The following is a 17,758-nucleotide window of genomic DNA, read 5'->3' as shown; positions in this document are numbered from 1 at the left end:
TCAGAAGTAATTTCTTCAGATCTTCAGAACCTGTTCAGCAAATCATTGTATTCAGCGTCTTCAGAACTTGGGACAACATAAGCAAAACTTTAGAAGGCCTCCGAAGCTTCCTTGCAAAGTCACGATCAAAAGCTCTTATAATAACGTTCCTTAGAATCGTTGCATTAGAAGCATTCCCAATTCTTGACTTTCTTTGTAACACATCAAAGGTATTCTTCCAGAGTGTTGAGCTTAGAATCTGATGACGTCACACGCCTTCTTACCAGCGTCATAACCTATTTAGCAAAAGCTACACGCTAGACAGAAACCACTAGGGCACAATATTGTTCTTTAACTTTCACTTATGTAGGGCTCTTATCTTCAAAGTTAAACCTAAGATAATTCACCTTCAGCCTATAGCAGACAAGATTAAGCCCAAATTAGTTGCATAAAAGGATTTTCTCCTCTCCATTGCAGGTAGAGTCCTCCTAGTGGGTTAGTGGTGTATAGTATGCTAGTCTACCCAATTTCAATTCATGTATGGCCAATAACTTTAACTAGACATTGCAGGATACTCCATTTAGTGGGTAGGTTGGTAACATATTTTGAAAAAAATGATTTTCGTATAGAAAGATAAAAGAGTGTTAATCATTATTATATTTTTAGTTTTCATGATACTATAACAACATAAAATATATTTAAAAAATTTATGTAAGCCCTCCAAAACACTCATTCAACACAAATTTTGAGTTCCCCCAAATTAGGGGATTTTTGGTGTTATGAATAAAAGCGAACCCTTCAAAACCCTCATAATCGAAATCCTTTAATTCTTTCCACCCTTATCTCTTTTCAAAGTCCTCCCTTCCTTCCACTTTAAACTTCCAAATTGACCCTTAATGAGGCAAATAATTCGAAGCTAGGTTGGGATTTGATCCACTCTTTGGAACCTTGGGCATTATTGCTCAAAAGTAGAGCTCTGAGAAATTTAAGGTGTATTACTTACCTATTTTTTCCTCAATCTAGAGTAGTATTAAGTTAGGAATTTCAGTAATCTTGTTGAATATGGCTCATATTGTTGAGATAATTATGCTAGTGCAAAAGCAGGTTCATCGGCAAGAGACTTCTCAGAAGCATAACCAGAAGAAGAGGCTTCAATCATTTGAAGTTATGGTGCATACGCATATTCTTCAGGTCCAGGAATAATCACTTCTGGCGCAGGAGCAAGTAGAAACTTGGGATTCATCAGCTCCGAAATTGGTTCCATGGTACCAGATAGCTTCTCATGGAAGGACTTCAGAGCAAAGTCATGACAAATTTCTTTGAGCTTTCATGTTCTAGAAGTTATCCATCTTCTGAATTGACACCAGACTACATCACTCCCAGTTGTGTTTACACAATTTGTGCAAATACGCGTCACAGAGCGTAGACGTGTCTTAACCTTAGATTCAAAGTCCAACAACAATTCATTTAAAGTTGATTTGGTTGAAATTATATTGGTTTTGAGAAAGGTTTGGTCAGAGAGGATGGTTTGAATGGTGTAGGCATTTATCATCTGCCATATGTAAAAACATTTAAAAAACTTAAATATTTTATGTTTTGATGTAAAACATTTTATATAAAAAAAAAATTACCAAAAATTCCCACAATATCCAATCCAAGTTATTAAACAGTGAATCCAAATTATAATATTTTTGGATGCCATAAAACTTTTTTTAACTTGCACAAATTCTTGATTAAAACACAATTTTTTAGTAAAATTCAAATCATTATATTGGAATACTAAAAAACTAATTTAAATTAAGGGTTTGATTGATAAAAATAGTGATTGACTGATAAACTAACTGATAGTTTATAGCTTATGGTTGATGCATGGCTGATGACTGATAGCTTATAACGTATAGTTAATGGTTGAGACTGATAACCGATAAGCTAATTGAAGTGTTTGATAAAATTAGTGGTTCAACTAACTTATAAATGTTAAATGACATAAAAGATATCTAATATATAATTATTTATTTTAAAGTAAAATAAATTATAAAAGATAAAAGAGAATTTTTGTTAAAATAATAAAGATAAAAAAGAAAGAAAAAATGATAAGCTATAAGTTAAAACGCTATTTGAAATATCGTCCAAAAAATAAACTATAAGCTAATAAAATAAGATATAAATTCGTGATGAAAATATCGTTATCAAACGAATCTAAGTTATCATTTAAATTTGTAAATTAGAAATTCAAAAATGTGTCTTACCAAGTAGACTATAAATAAAAATCTTAATAAATAATACTTAAAGATCCTAATTAAATACACCATTTTAAACACGTGGCATCATTCAGTATCACATCTAGAATTCTATTTGTTAAATAGCTATGCACAGACAATACAAGAAATTTAGCTTACACTTTTGCTACTAATGCACTTCAATTTTTACTAAATGAACACAAATGCATAAGCCATGCATGCTAGTGTTCTTCAACTTCACCATCTGCAAAAGTTCAAAATCCCTTAAAATTCACTATATACCCATGTATAATTGCAACATATAGCCAACTCAAAAAAGTATTAAAGTCTAACCTTTAAGATTAACGGTGCCGTTTCCTTGAGTATCAGCATCACGGTTATATTCCTAGAACATAAAAAAGACATGTTATTTATGAACAGATTACCAATGTTATGTACATATCTTAAGCAATGAATGTAGCATATGCATCTTCTAGTTTTCTTTTTCTTTGACAAAATATCCATCTTCTAGTTAAAAAGTGGAATCTGCATTTTTGTTTTCTAACTTAATGCAAACATTAGGATCACATGACTTTTTGGTAGATAGGCATGCAATATAAAACCCGTTTGTTTTGATTTTTTTTTTAAATGAATTGTATAGTGTTACATTGTTACATAATTTTGTGAAAAAAAATTTTACAAAGAAATTTTTTATAAAATTTTAAATGAAAATTTTGTTTGAATGGTTATTCTTAAAATATAATTTTAGGTATTTCCTCTATTTATGGAAAAAAATTGGATATTAAAATTTCAAAAAATCACTTCATTTTGAAGTTATTTCAAATAAATTTTCATAAAAATTATTTTTGAAATACAACTTTTTAAAAAAATTGCGATTTTAACTAAGTTTTGGTCTTCAATAATGTATGTTTATGTTATAGGATGTCAAAATTAATATTTTATTTTAGAAAAAACGAATATAGCAAAACTTGTAATATTTTAGAAAATCTATTTTCAAAAATACAAAGAAAAAATTTACTTTTTCAAAACTGAAACAAACATACCCATAAAAAATCCTGAAATTAGTTATCCTTAGAATATGATTTATCTTGAATGACAGAACCTTATTCTTATACTCTTTGTCTTCCTTCATAAATAACTCATATTTTCGTTTTTTTTTTTTTACTTTCCATAAACCTTGAATATGTAACAAACGCAAACAGTCAAGAGTGAGAGTAAAATGATTAGAAAAAAATATAAAAGGTTAAAAATTTATAGCAGATAATATGGTAGTCATAATCACAATCTGCACCGTAGAATCGCACATTTCCACGACCTTGCGGCTCTTTATCAAGTTTGTGTCTAACCAGATTCGAAAATTGGTAGCCACAAGTGGAATCTTCATCGGTCTAACTGGTGAACCTATCACTTAAAATCAATCTTCTGTTTAAAAAACCACTAAATTCGCAAAACTCTTTCCCTCTAAACTAAAAACTATTGTCAGGTGTAAAAGCGTGAGTAGCAACTTGCGACATCTGACTGGTTCTTCTTTAATTAGGTGAACTCGGCTACTCAACAAAAAAAATTATGTCATAGTTATCTTGAAAAAGTAAAATAAATCAAAACTTTGTTTCGGAGTTTGAAAGAAGAGGAAAGTTTGGCTGAAGAGGAAGGTAGGGTTTTGAAAAACAATTTTTTAAAAAATATAGAAAAATAAATATTTTTTGAAAAAAATAATTTATATAAATAAAATAGTGTTTATTATAAAATATTTTTAATTTTTAAAATAATATACATTATATTTGAACAATTTTTCTAACCTTCCGAATTCTTCCTTTAATATAATTTTTGGATTCTATTTTTGAATAAAAATAAACTTCAAAATTTCTCAACTAAATCTTTATTTTTTCCGGTCGATTCTTCCCTTTTTTTTAAAAGAAAGTATTAAATTTTTATATTTTTTTTGGTCAATTCTTCCTTTCTTTTTTTTCAAAAGAAAGTGTTTGAATATATTATTTCCTTGTAATAATTAAATATATAAGTTATTTTTAAAAAAATATATAGTAAAATAACAATCAAATAGTATGGTAGAGTTATTAAGATTAAAAGAGCTAAACCTAAAACAAAAAGAGTGAGAGAAGAAACAAGAAACGAGAAGGACCCAATGAATAACTAAATATCTATTATTTTCTATAAGGAGAAACCCTTTCTCAATTGTAATAAGAGTTCTTTACAAAATAAATAAATGAATATCACTTTTATTTATACTCTGCCTGCCTCCTGCCTAAGCTTACTAACATACACGTCTTACTAGGTGGCACATTCTTAATTAGCTATATCACCATATGTTCATATTAAAATATATTACGATATCTTCACATTAAAATATATATTTTAATATTTCTGGTAGGAGTTTAACATGTCAATATTAGAATATGATCTTGTTTTATTTACTGCTGTTTTATTTACTGTTTTTGTCTGGTATTAGGAATAGTACATACCAGCCATTGTGCCATTGTGGAGAGTAGGGGGTGTAATCGATATCTCTATCAATTTGGTTTGATTTTTAATATTTTTCAAAAATAGATCCAAATCAAACAAATTGGATTGGTTCGGTTTAGTTTATCGGTTTATAATTTTTTTCTTCCAAATATTATATTCATGATTGAATTCTCCACTATTGTGTTTTTCGATGTATTTTATGCTATTATTTTTTAAAATAATAAATTTCATGTAATTTATCCCATGCTCTATTGTTTCAAACATATTACAAGTTGTTATTAATCCATCCGAAACAGTGACATGATTTCCATTGAATCGTGAAATAAGTTCACTATCAAATATAAAAGGATTAGAAAGCTTAACAAATAAAACAAAACAATAACAAAAACAAAAATTTCAATACATATAAATTAACATATTTCACACCTCAAACACACATCAAAATTATTTTGTGACAAAACTAAAAAGAATTTTGTTGAAGAAGAAACAAAAAAAAGTTTAAAAAATGAAAATTAACGAAGAAAACTTGAATACGAAGAAGACAACAATAACATATTAGAACAACTGTAGAGAGCAAAAATGGCGATGGGCGGCGAGAGCAGTAGTTCGGTGAAACAAGTTTTTGTCACTTATAGTTTCTACTATTTATGTTTTGTAGTTCGGTTCTAGATGGGTGTTTTACTAAAAGTGAGGAAATGGAAATAAAGATAAAAGAATGGTTGGACCGATATAAAATTTGGGCTTATTGATGGGTAGAATAAAAGATTTAGAGCATAATTATAGACATTGATTTAGTTCATCAATTTGGCAGTTCTAAAAAATTAAAACCGAAAACAAAACCAAACCCCATTGGTTTTCATTGGTTTGGTTCAGTTTTAAAATCGAACTAGAAACAATTGTTTTTTTTGTTTGATTTGGTTTAGATTGTTGGTTTAATTGTTTTTTTTTCTAGTCACTTACAAGTTACACCCCTAGTGGAGAGGTTCAAAACTTCTGCTAAGCTATAAGCTATTGTACCACTACTTAACAGTATTGATGGGTACTTTATCTTTTAGCGATAATAAACCTCATTACAAACAAGTAGGTGTAGCGGGGAAAAATTGAGACCAAAGCCATTGATTGACTTAACTCATTATTTTAGTGAAAGTCGTCATCGTGCTTTATTGTTTCCAAAGGAAATGGAAAAAGAGAGAAATAAACCCAAAGAAGTTTTTAAAACAAAATCAACAAAAAGAAGAGATTATGGGTACTGGTGTTGATTGTACAAGAGGAAGATGTTAACACCCCTTATATCTATGGTACTTCACAGGAACCTTTTTAAAAATCTGTGTAAAAAAGGAATTGTGTGCAAAGAAAAAGAGTTTTGTTTGATTTTAAAATTATGCTCGGCAAGACATCACATCTTGTGCCTACATACCTCCTCAGTGCAATGAAAAAGTCAGAGCAAATGTAGTTCCACTTAAAAGGGAAAAGATTTTAAAAAAACTGGATAGACACTTTATCGTTATAGGAGAGAATACTCTGCCAATTATCTTGAACATGAGAACAAATTGACCATTTGCATCACAAATGAAAGAAGAGCTCCAACTTGGATAAATCAACAAATATGCCACTATCTCCTTCAAGTGGAAAAGGTTCTATCCTATCAATCAATATCAAGGCCTTGGGGGTTTACATCTCACCATAACAATCAATCATGTCTAAACTTTTAGAGTGTGTTTGGATGAGATAATTTGAAATTTTAAAGAAATTTAAAATTCAAATGATTCAATTGAAATCCATTCATTTTTAAATTATTTTGTTTGGATGGAGTATTAAGATAATTCATTCTTAGGGTTTTGGAGTTATTTTTTATAAAATTTAAAATTTTTGGACCAAATTAAAAAATTGAAAAATAGGGACCAATTTGCAATTTTTAAAAATTTAAAGGATCAAATTGTAAAATTCAAAAATTATTAAGGACCAATTTGCAATTTTTTAAAAATTTTTGGGGCCAATTTTATAATTTTGAAAAATATGAGGACCAATTTGCAAAATTTGAAGAAATAATAGTAACAAATACATTCTATGGAGTATGAGAGAAATTTCAAATTCTTTGGTTTTTGGTGTCATTTCAAAATGATTAAATTTAACTTAGATAAAATACTCCATAAATTTTCATCATTTTAACAATTCTTCACTTTTGTATCCAAAAAATAAATTTTATGCAAATCATTTTAAATTCTCTCAAAATATTACATTACCTCATTAAAATGCTTCATCCAAACACACTCTTAAAGAAAAGTCACTAAGAGCCAAAGATATTTTAAAGAAAGATTTTTTTAAAAATAATTTGCAAACATAAGAAGGTTTTGAAAAAGGAAGAAGATTTTGAAAATTAAAGAAGGGGAGGAGATGAAGGGACTATCCTAAGGCATAAAATAAAAGCTAAGGAAAAGAACATTCTAACCAAACAAGAAGCCAACACTTGACATTAAAGAATAAATGTAGATTTCCCATCCTTTGGACTTAAACCATAACCATGCAAGCACAATACCAACTATAGGATCTAAATGAACTTCATATCTTCATGTACAACTTGCACAAATCCTTGAAAATACACCATGAGAACTTGGAGCAAAAATTGGGCAGAGTAACAATTGTGTTCAGATGAATTCCTTATCACAATGCCTTGGAATTAACCATCAAAGACTTTTAAAGAATCACCTTCATACACAGAGAGAAATAACCTAATGTCTTGGAGTAAACTCCAAGGACTTCCAGACAAACACGCATAATACAATTAAAGTATCAAGAACTCAGATGAAACTCCAAAGTGTTTGGGTCAAGATCCTAATTTTAAGTCCATAGGTCCATCCTCCAAGCTTAGGGTAAGGTAGCCAAAGTCCAAATCCACATTAAGTCTTTTATGGTTCAAATTGATTATTAGTGTTTTAAGCACGAAGGTAAAAGTATGGTCCAAGTGGACAAAAGAAAATGAGCATAAACATAAACATATCTCCAAGTGGACAAAGCAAAAAGTGCACAAACATAAACATGATAATAAATGATAGATGGTAATATAAAGCATAAAAAATAAAGAAGGTAATAAAAGGCATAAAGTAAAGTTAATTGTTAATTGTCAGTTGTTAGAAATTAGTAGTTAGTAGTTAGCTTGAATGATCAATAATGGATGACCAATGAACTTAGATCAAAGTTCATGAAAACTTGTCAGAAGATTGATAGAATGAAAACCTCTACACAACAAGCTTTCAAAGTTTTTGAACCAATTGTCAAATAATCAACCATCCTTGGGCTTGTAAACATAAGTTTAAGCCACAAATGATCATTCTCAAATAAGAGACAAAGAAAAAGAAAGGAGAAGAAGTAGATTAGAACCATAGTGTCCAGATGAATTTATTTTTATTTTTATGGGATCTCATCTTGATGATTCATTAGAGGATTGATAGAATCAAAACCTCTACACAATGAATTCAAACAAGACTTATAACCACTAATCAAAGAAGGGAAGAAGAGAGAGAAGAAAACTCAAACTATCATTATTATCATTAATCTAATATTATAGATTTGGTTCTTTCAAACCTATCAACATCCTAGAACCAATGATATTAATGAAGCCAAGTCAAAGTATCACAAAATATTCACAATATCAGGGCCAAAATCATAAGGAATTAAAATATTATTTAAAACAAATAAAAAAGGATTTTAAAATGGTCTAAAATAAAAAATTATTGATGAAACACTTAAGTGGTATTCAAACACCAAATAAATTTCTCACAAGACCATAATAAAATCAGAAAAACTATATATGATTTTTAAAAAAATGTTTCATAATTTTCAGAAACTCAAAATTATTTAAAAATGACCATAAATGATTAATTAATTGTAGAATTGTGATGAAATACATAAATGGTATCATAACATCAAACAAAAATCCCAAAAATTAATCATAGGTCAAACGCAAGTCAACAAGTGTTGACAATTTTTTTCAGGATTTTTGAAAGTAAGGAAACAATTTTAAACTAATTAAAACAAAGCCAAATAAGCAAAAATCAAGAAAAATACTAAAACCAAAAATAAAAATATGGAAAAATATCAATTAGAAAGAGAAAAATAAAAGAAGATTTTAGAAAAAAACAATGATATTTTTTGGAATTAAAATGAAATAGTTATGAATTTTTGGAATTAAATCAAATAAAATAAAGAAAGTAAAAATCAAAAAAATGTGGGCCATCTGATAGTGTCAAAACGCGTTAGTAAGTTAATCCAATGGATCGTACGCACTGTGCATATCATGGACTTTAGTGAATATCATACTGATCAAGTTTTAAAACGTTTTTGAAAATAAGCGTGGCAAATTCTCATTGGATGAAGATGACCACGTCATCATCTTCAACCTCTCGCCCCTCTGAAATCAAGGTCCATGAACTGTAAAATTAGGAGATGAGACTGGTACCATTAGATTTGTCTCTTCAAGACGATTTCAATGGTGCCCTCGCGCCAAATTTAATTTTGCTTGAGTGTAGTCGATTTGACAAAAATCAGAGATATTTTGAAAACACGATTTGATGAACAGATGGTGAAAATTGAGTTACAGTTGAAAATAAACTATTCCACAATGATCAGCAAGCCAAAAGCTACATAGTAGCACCAAATTTGAAGAGAAATGGTGAAGAATTTCACCTGTAGAAGTCCAACTTCAGAGCTCTGAAACTGAACTTGGTTAGCTTGATTCAGGTCACAATTTTTGGTGCAACTGATGTGGTTAGCTTCACTTGATGTTGGTGGAGCTAACTGAATGGAGTTTTTGAATGATTGAAGGGTGGAAGAACCAAAACGAAATTCAAGCTTAAGAGTTCAAATTGGATCTTAGCAGGGGTGTTTTGGCTATCAAAGCTTGAGGGAAATGAATGGGAGATGATCCATATAAATAGGGGAAGTGAATGGAATCGAGAGAAGGGGTGAATGATTCAATTTGAGTGGAAATTGTGCACACCCGTGGTCATGAAGAAAGTGTGATCACATGTGCATCAAAACTCACTCGTTCTTTGTGTTTTGTCACTCAAATTAGTTCAAACAATTTTGCTAATCATGTTTAAGTGAAAAACACGCATCAATTTGGTGATTAGAAGTCACCTAAATAAAAATCAACTCTTATCGCAAGTGGAAACTTTAGGCTCAAGGTACCAACTTCAACAACATGGGACTCACAATGTAGGGACCTTTTTGAAATCATTCCTTTTGCATTTGAAAAATCTTGGAGAAAGCTTTGTAATGTGCTTGGAAAGATTTCATTTGGACACTTGGATCAAAAGTTATGGATGCATCAAGTTGGTGATAAAAACTAATCAAATACTTAGAGAATTTTCTAAGTTCTTGGCACATTTGAGTGCACAACTTTGAATCAAGGCATTTCACAATTGGCTCGTGCATTTTCAACTTTTCTTTGATCCAAATACTCTTCTTATTATGGTGAACACACTGCAAAAAGAATCAAACTCACAGGTGTCATGAATCAAGAGATATGGTCTTGGCAACTTGGACAAAAACAAGGCATTCTCCCGAGGTCATTTCATCAAACACCTTGGTGCATATGCCAAAAGTGCCTCTTAGAGCTTGAATTTGTCAAAAGTCCCAACATGAAAGTTGTAGAGAATGACAAAACAAGCTTAAGTGCAAAAGTTATGCAAGAGAAAGTGATTTTTGAATCATTTGGCCTTGAGACAGTCTTGCACACAAGTTATGCCTTGAAACCCTAGGCACACCAACAAGACCTATAATGTTTCTTCTTCAGACATGATATTTCACTTATATTTTGCTCTTGAACTTCAAAGATGGATCAAAATAGACTCACTCAAGATTATTATACAAAAAGAATGGGCTCAAGATGATAGAAATTGAGCAAGTTGTGATCCTTTGAAGTTGGTACACAATTCCTTAACTTTCAAAGGAGACTTGTAATGTCTTCTAACTTTTGAGGACCTTTTTCACAAAATTTCTTCTTTACTTGTGAAGAGGACCTTTTTCAAAGGTGTGTTATTGGATAGAATACAAAAATGTGTGTAACTTATCATTAACTTTAATTTATATAATTCAAAATATTATTATATTAATATATATCATTGATGAAGTTTATACAGTTAAAATAATGTTTTCAAAATTAAATATTAGAAAATTTATAAGTTATTGATGTCATTTCACAAATATATGTTATCAATATAAATAGGAGAAATATATATATATATATATATATATATATATATATATATATATATATATATATATATATATATATATATATATATGGGAAAAAGTGTATTACTTATTCAATTGTAACATACTACTATTATTTATAGTCAAATTTTATTAGTATCGAATTCTATTAATTCAGATATTTTTGTAAATGATACATAAGCAAAAATAATATTTGTATACGGGAAAAAATTTATTATTAATCTAAATATTTTTATATATGAAAATTTACATATGAAAAATGGTATTTGTGATCCAAAACATTTTGATTCAAAAATGGTATACGGAAAAAATCTATTATTGGTTTAAATATTTTTATATACAAAAATTTACTATTGATCCTGATATTTTTCTAAATGATACCTAGAGATAAATAATATTTTTATACGAAAAAAAATCTATTAATAATTTAAATATTTCTATATACGAAAGATAGTATTTATGATTCAAAAATGATAAACAGAAAAAATTTATTATTTTTTTAAATATTTTATATACAAATAAATCTATTATTGATTTAAATATTTGTTTCTTTTTTAATCTTTTATTTATAATAAATATTATATAAACAAATGCGTGTACCAAACCAGAACCCGTGCATATGCCCGAGTTTGTTACTAGTTATTATAAAAATAGAAGAAAAAATCCAATGGTTGTCGTTTATGGCCTTGGCTTTGTAGGTGACCAATTGTCAGTATCACATAGTCGAAGTATCCCTTGTTGCATACCCAATCGAATAAAGATGGATATTTGCCTTAGATGTTGATTGAAGATGGTGGATTGTCTAAACTTTAGCCTTTTGCACTTCGTGGTGGTTGGAAAGAATTTCCTACTTCATATTATTGAAAGTGTAATTCTTTGTGTCGAATCAGAAATTTGACCGAGTATGTATTAGTTGTCTTCGACAGAGAATGGAATACTACAAATAGTTGTTGAAATGAATGTAGTAGTCGAAATGTATAGTTGTCGAATGAGCTAGCCTTAACAGAATTAAACTTAGCATTTTCTATATATTTTAGCTAAGTTAGTTAGTTAGTTAGAGATTGTTTGGTGTACAAGCAGTCTCAGCTATAAATTGGGAGGTACCTTGTCATTGTAAATTTGTAATGTGTGAAGAAAAGTTACATAACATTTTAGTTTGAAAATATAGAGAAACTCTGCGGAATCTTCTTCTTCTTCCCCTTTTTTCTCTCAAACTCTAATTTCTCTTTTCTTCTCCAATTCATCTCCATTTTTTTTCAAAATTTATGTGCAGCAGAAATTATCTTGCAACCAAGATGTGGTTGATTCACTCGAGTGAAGAGTGAAGAAGAAAAGGCGCAATCAATCAAAAAAATTAATTCTTGTTCATCAAGATTGATTCGAATTAGCTCTAAGATTGAGTTTTAATTCCAACATTTGGTATCTAAAGCACTGTTGTGTGATTCTTGGGATGCATAGCGCGATGAATCATCTGAACGGGCATTTTCCAGCAAGTCTTTCAATTCTAAAAAATAATAATTAGGAGAATTGGTGTAAGCAAATGAATATTGTTTTCTGCTATCAAGATCTTTGGGATCTCCTGAAGGAATGAGTAAGGCCAATTGGAGATGATGCTACGGATAAACAAAAGGTTGTACATAAAGAATTGAAGAAGAAAGATTAAAAAGCTCTCTTTATAATTCATCAATGTGTTGATCCAAATAACTTTGAAAAGCTGAGTGGTGTAGAACTAGCGAAAGAAGCATGGGGCACCTGAAGGTCGGTAATTTCAAATGCATTGTACATACTAGTCATGAAAAGCCATTTTCTCAGCATAGGGCAACTGATTGAGAAGAATTACAAATTGTCGATCAAAGATAGGATGATGAGAGTTCTCGACTCAGGTGGTAGATTAATCTTGAAGGCTCATATGTCTCAAAACAGAACCTTCAAGGTTGAACTTAATGTGATGGACCACAAGTGTCTGGCAACTGCAGCTAGCAGAGATGAATGACTATGGAACTACAGAATTGGTCATCTCAACTTCAATGACATCAAAAATCTGAAAAAGAGGAAATACGCTTTAAGAGTTACCAGAAATCGACATTCCAAATAAAGTATGTTGTGCAGAAATTTTTTCTTGTGAATGAAGTTATCTCTAAGTTAACCGATGATAGACTGAACCAAAAGTGCAGTCTTTGCTTTTAACAAAGATAGTGCTCCTAGCCTAGCCCTTATGGTTTTGGGTCATACTTTTTCTAGACTTATTATGATATTGTAATGCTTGAGGACACCGTTGATGTTATTGAATTCTACATGAAAGGTTGGTTACTGCAAAACTTCAATGCGAACACTCTTATTCTCATTCCAAAGCATTTAGGTGCAGACACCATTGAGAAATATAGGCCACTTGCTATGGCAAAACAGAAAGGAAATGTAACTCATTTCCCAAACTAATCTAAAAACCAAAAGGTATATACAATTATATTTCAACAATACTGTCTTGATCCTAAAACTTTACATAAGTGAAAACAACAAAAATAAAAAACCAAACAAATGATATAATTCTCCGACAAATTTCAAGTCTATAAAAAAATGTAAACTGAACAAAAGAATTACATTCTTGTCTCTATGAATTCTTAACATTTTATGATTATACAATCAATCAACTTTACTCTATATCTCATTTCTTATCAGCTGATATAGTTCTTTCAACTGATAATAAGAACTTAAAATCGCTAAGACTCTGTTTGGATAAACACCTCAAGTAAACGCTTATCATATAAGTACTTGTGTATAAATTGTTCATATCTTAAAGTACTTACAAAAATAAGCGGAAAACACCTTATAGCATTGTCATAAGCTGTTTTCGTAAGTGTTTATAACAATAAGTCAATCCAAACAGACTTAAATATTGGTGTCAAAAACAAGCTTTGCTTTAGCTAACTTGTTCACCAATCAAGTCCAAACCCATCACAAGAAATGACAAACCTTGAAAAAGCAAAAAATAAAAATGAACACCATGTTCTGATAAAAGACTTCTAGCAGAAGCAGTGAGTAAAAGAAAAGCAAGTGCTAGTTCTTTCCTATAGAGTTTGTTTCTCTTCTTCTTTACAATCACTTCTGATTTCTGAATTTTTCCTAATAACTCCAAACCAGATTCTGAATGTCTTCTATGAAGCTTGTCTTCATTCGAAGACTTTGATTCTCTTTCGGCTAATGCAAACAAATCCGACTCAGATGACCTACCTGTTTTCTTTGTCACAACCCATTCATAAGCACTTCCTAGTTGAAATAATCCGGAAACCATTGCGTTGAACTTTGTAACCGACATTGTGTTCTCGAAAAGAAGATATGGGACGAGGAAAGGGACGGATTTTGGTGATGGAAGGATGTTTATGAATGACATGACGATAGGGACGTAACAGATTACCCAAAGAGGTAGTTCGGCTTCGGGTATGAACATTGTTAAGGGTAGTATGATGCAGAATAAGGTGAATGAGTAGAAGGGAAGTATAAGTTTCCTCAATAAGAAGAACAAAAATATTAGATTTGCCTTCTTCCAAATTGATATCTGCAACAAAATAGCAAACCAAAATTCAGAAAACTTTTTAGCATTTCTAGACATGTTTTTAAATTGCGGTCAGGTCGTTCTGCAATCATCCATTTTGCGAGAATTTGTGGATAATTGTTGTCGATGCGACCGCAATTGCAATAGAAAAACCTCTAGGATGTGTTTGGATATATAGTTTAATTAAGCACTTATAGTATAAATGTTTTTTATCATATAAGTGCTTATGGAGGAAGTCATTTTTATAACAAAAGAGCAGATATAGACCGCGATTTAAAACCATGTTATTCAATAAAGCATGACCATGTTACTCGATATAAAGTCGAAAGAAAAATGGAAAATGAACAATACCTTTGAAGATATTACTGCAGGAAGACACAGCCTAAAAAGTTGCATAGGACCAGAATGCCACCTATGTTGTTGTTTCTTATAAGCTTCATAAGATTCAGGTAATTCACAAAGAACTTTAACATCATTAAGGTATATGAATTTCCATCCATTCAAATGTGCCCTTACTGCTATATCCATGTCCTCAACTGTTGTCCTCTCCAACCACCCTCCTGAATCTTCCAAAGCCTCGATCCTCCAAACACCGGCCGTTCCATTGAATCCAAAGAAATTCAAGAAATGACCATTCACTTGTTGTTCAACTTCAAAGTGAAAACACAAGTTGATGTTTTGAAGCCTCGTCAGAAGATTCTCGTCTTTGTTCACATATGACCATCTTGCTTGTACTAATCCCAAGTCCGGTTTTCCCTATAAACAAAAAAGTCACAAAAATTGTTACCGTCGGTTACTTCTGGTGTCTCCATTTTCCATTTTCACAGGTAAAATATGTTTTAGAGTAGGGGTGGGAATAGGCTAGGCCGTACACTCCTAGCTGGTCTCGCCTGGGCCTACGTAGGCTAGGCCATAGGCCCCTGTTAGTTGGTCTGTGGCCTATTCCCATCCCTATCTCAGAGACAATGTTTTGAAATTTTTGACAGAATTATAATGCATACCTTGAAATGAGGAATGGTTAGTTTGAGGTAATCAGGATTTGGCTGAAAATCTGCATCAAATATTGCGACAAATTCATAATCTTTGACATAGTCACATGACATAGCTGACTTAAGATTTCCAGCTTTATAACCAGTTCTGATCAATCTATGTCGATAAACAATGTTCACGCCTTTTTCTTTCCAAGACGAAACTTCATCTTTGATAAGCATCTGTAAACTAGGATCATCTGAATCATCCAAGACTTGAACCAGTATTCTATCTTTTGGCCAATCAAGTTCACAAGCAGCACCAATTGATTGTGAATAAACCTTCATTCAATAGAAAAAAACAAAAAAAAGTGTCAGCATCAGATGTTAAACTGGAAAACCAAGTGTTTTAGTTCAAATGACTAATGAGCTCCAATGACTGTTGAATCGATCGGGAGGACTCAAATTGAACTCTGATTAGAACAATTTTTAGTCAGACTTTACTTACTACTACCATTTCCTAGAATTAAAGGTTTAAGACAAAAAAAAACGTGAAATTCGAATAAGGCTACTGAATTCCTATCATAATTCGATCTAATAAACACATAAGCTTTGGTGAAGTTCAAACCGATCGCGACTACCAGAGTTTGAATTTTGGCTGGAACAATCTTTAGTCAGACACTACCTATCTACCAACCAAACTCCAGAGTACCAATGAAGGCAAAATCGATCAGAAATACCCGAACTTGAACTATGATTGGAGCAATTATTGACCAGACTTTACTTATCTATCAATCGAACTCCGGATTAGTAGACCCTTTTGCCCCGGCAACCGAACAATTCGGCCAAAAAAAACATAAAATTGGCAAATCATTAACAAATCAAGCTACCAAATTGCAATCATAATCAAATCCAATATGCACACAACCTGTTTGAAAGAAATCATAAACCATAAATTAGAATCAAGTTGCAGCATTTCGTTACCTCTCTCTCATTACACATTGGAATCTGAACAAGAACCATAGGAAAGCTCAAAGGATCCTCAACATCATAAACATCATCATCAAATGTAGGCTTCAACTTCTTATACTTGATCCAAAAGCATCCAACACAAAGAACAAGTCGATCCAAAGACTGAATCAAGAACAACACAATACAAAACTTCGACACAAGCAAAACCAAAGGACCAACATAGTTCTCTCTAAAAGACAACCAACCAAGATAAAACCATTGCAAGAGACTCTTCACCTCCCAAGGTTGAAACACAAGCAAATTCCACTGATTGAAATGAGCAATGATTTCAACAACCAAAGCAAGAATTGAAAGAGCAAGAAAAAACTTGATGAATCTGTATAACCTCGTTGTGTTCTTTGGATTCTCATCACCTATATCAGACAAAGAAACTCTCTTTTTCACCAAAGAAAACATTGATTTGACACCAGTTGTTAACCATGTTAAACATGTGAGAAGTTTGTGGAGTTTAAGGAGAATAACCCAAGTAAACTGTTTTGTACTTGCTGATTTTTTTTGCTTTTCTTGAAAGATTGGAGAATCCAAATCATGAACTTGTAACAAAGTGAAATCGTTGGCTTTGTCAGTTGAAATTGTAACTGAATTTGGTGCCATCAGTGTAAGAACAAAAAAAAAAAACCTTTTTTTTTGTATCAAAACCAAAAAAATTGAATTTTGATTAGAGGGGTTTGATAATTGATGGTGACCAATGGCAATGGAAGATGATTAGAGAATTTTCTTCAACATTAATGGTGTGTGAACACTAAAGGGTCATGGATATATTACAGGTTTTTTTGGTATGTGTGATTAGATTTTGAAAAATGAATGAAAGAAAATCAGAGAGATTTGTTAAGGAATTTTGTGAATAAGAGAGAGAGATAGAGAGGACTAGTTTGAGAGAGTAAAGCAAGGTATTAATAATGCTTCATATAAGAATAAGAACTAAAAAACAGCTTTTTTTATGTCTCATATGGCAAAATCCAACTTTAAGAAAAGTTTTGAATTATAATTAATTTTGATTTTGATTTACGCGGTTCAAAATATTTAATCACTTTATATAGAAAAGATGATATTTTTGTCTGATTTTGATCTAACGGTCAGATTTATTTGATGGTTACTCGTTAGTAAAATCCATTGACTTGATAATTTTATAGTTGATATTCGATTGTAAAATTGTAAGTTCGAATTTACGACATTTCATTAAAAATGACGTTTGATAGATCCTTCATTTTAAAATTTCTTACTTTTTTTTACTCAATGAATATTAATTATCCATTTAATGGTGACTCTATTTG

The 17,758-nt window shown here is 30.8% G+C and overlaps 1 protein-coding gene across 1 annotated transcript; it reads right to left on the bottom strand.

Annotated features, from left to right (window-relative positions):
- Positions 1-13,490: 13,490 nt before the first annotated feature.
- On the bottom strand, positions 13,491-17,383 carry LOC131652766 (xyloglucan glycosyltransferase 4-like). Its single transcript, XM_058922723.1, has 4 exons — positions 16,437-17,383; positions 15,486-15,794; positions 14,836-15,240; positions 13,491-14,487 (listed from the first exon to the last, which is right to left on the bottom strand). The coding sequence occupies exons 1-4, from the start codon at positions 17,076-17,078 to the stop codon at positions 13,852-13,854; spliced, it is 1,992 nt and encodes a 663-aa protein (XP_058778706.1). The 5' UTR covers positions 17,079-17,383; the 3' UTR covers positions 13,491-13,851.
- Between the last annotated feature and the right edge of the window lie 375 nt (positions 17,384-17,758).

The sequence above is a fragment of the Vicia villosa genome, linkage group LG2, assembly GCF_029867415.1.
Source record: "Vicia villosa cultivar HV-30 ecotype Madison, WI linkage group LG2, Vvil1.0, whole genome shotgun sequence".
Taxonomy (NCBI): Eukaryota; Viridiplantae; Streptophyta; class Magnoliopsida; order Fabales; family Fabaceae; genus Vicia; species Vicia villosa.
The sequence above is the reverse complement of the archived record's forward strand: the minus strand, read 5'-3'. Positions and strand labels throughout refer to the sequence as shown.

Coding starts and splice junctions, on each gene's coding strand:
- LOC131652766 (XM_058922723.1), bottom strand. CDS start 17,078: ATGGCACCAAATTCAGTTACAATTTCAACTGACAAAGCCAACGATTTC. Junction 15,795..16,436: donor CAATGTGTAATGAGAGAGAG/GTAACGAAATGC, acceptor TATTGAATGAAG/GTTTATTCACAATCAATTGG. Junction 15,241..15,485: donor TAACCATTCCTCATTTCAAG/GTATGCATTATA, acceptor TTTTGTTTATAG/GGAAAACCGGACTTGGGATT.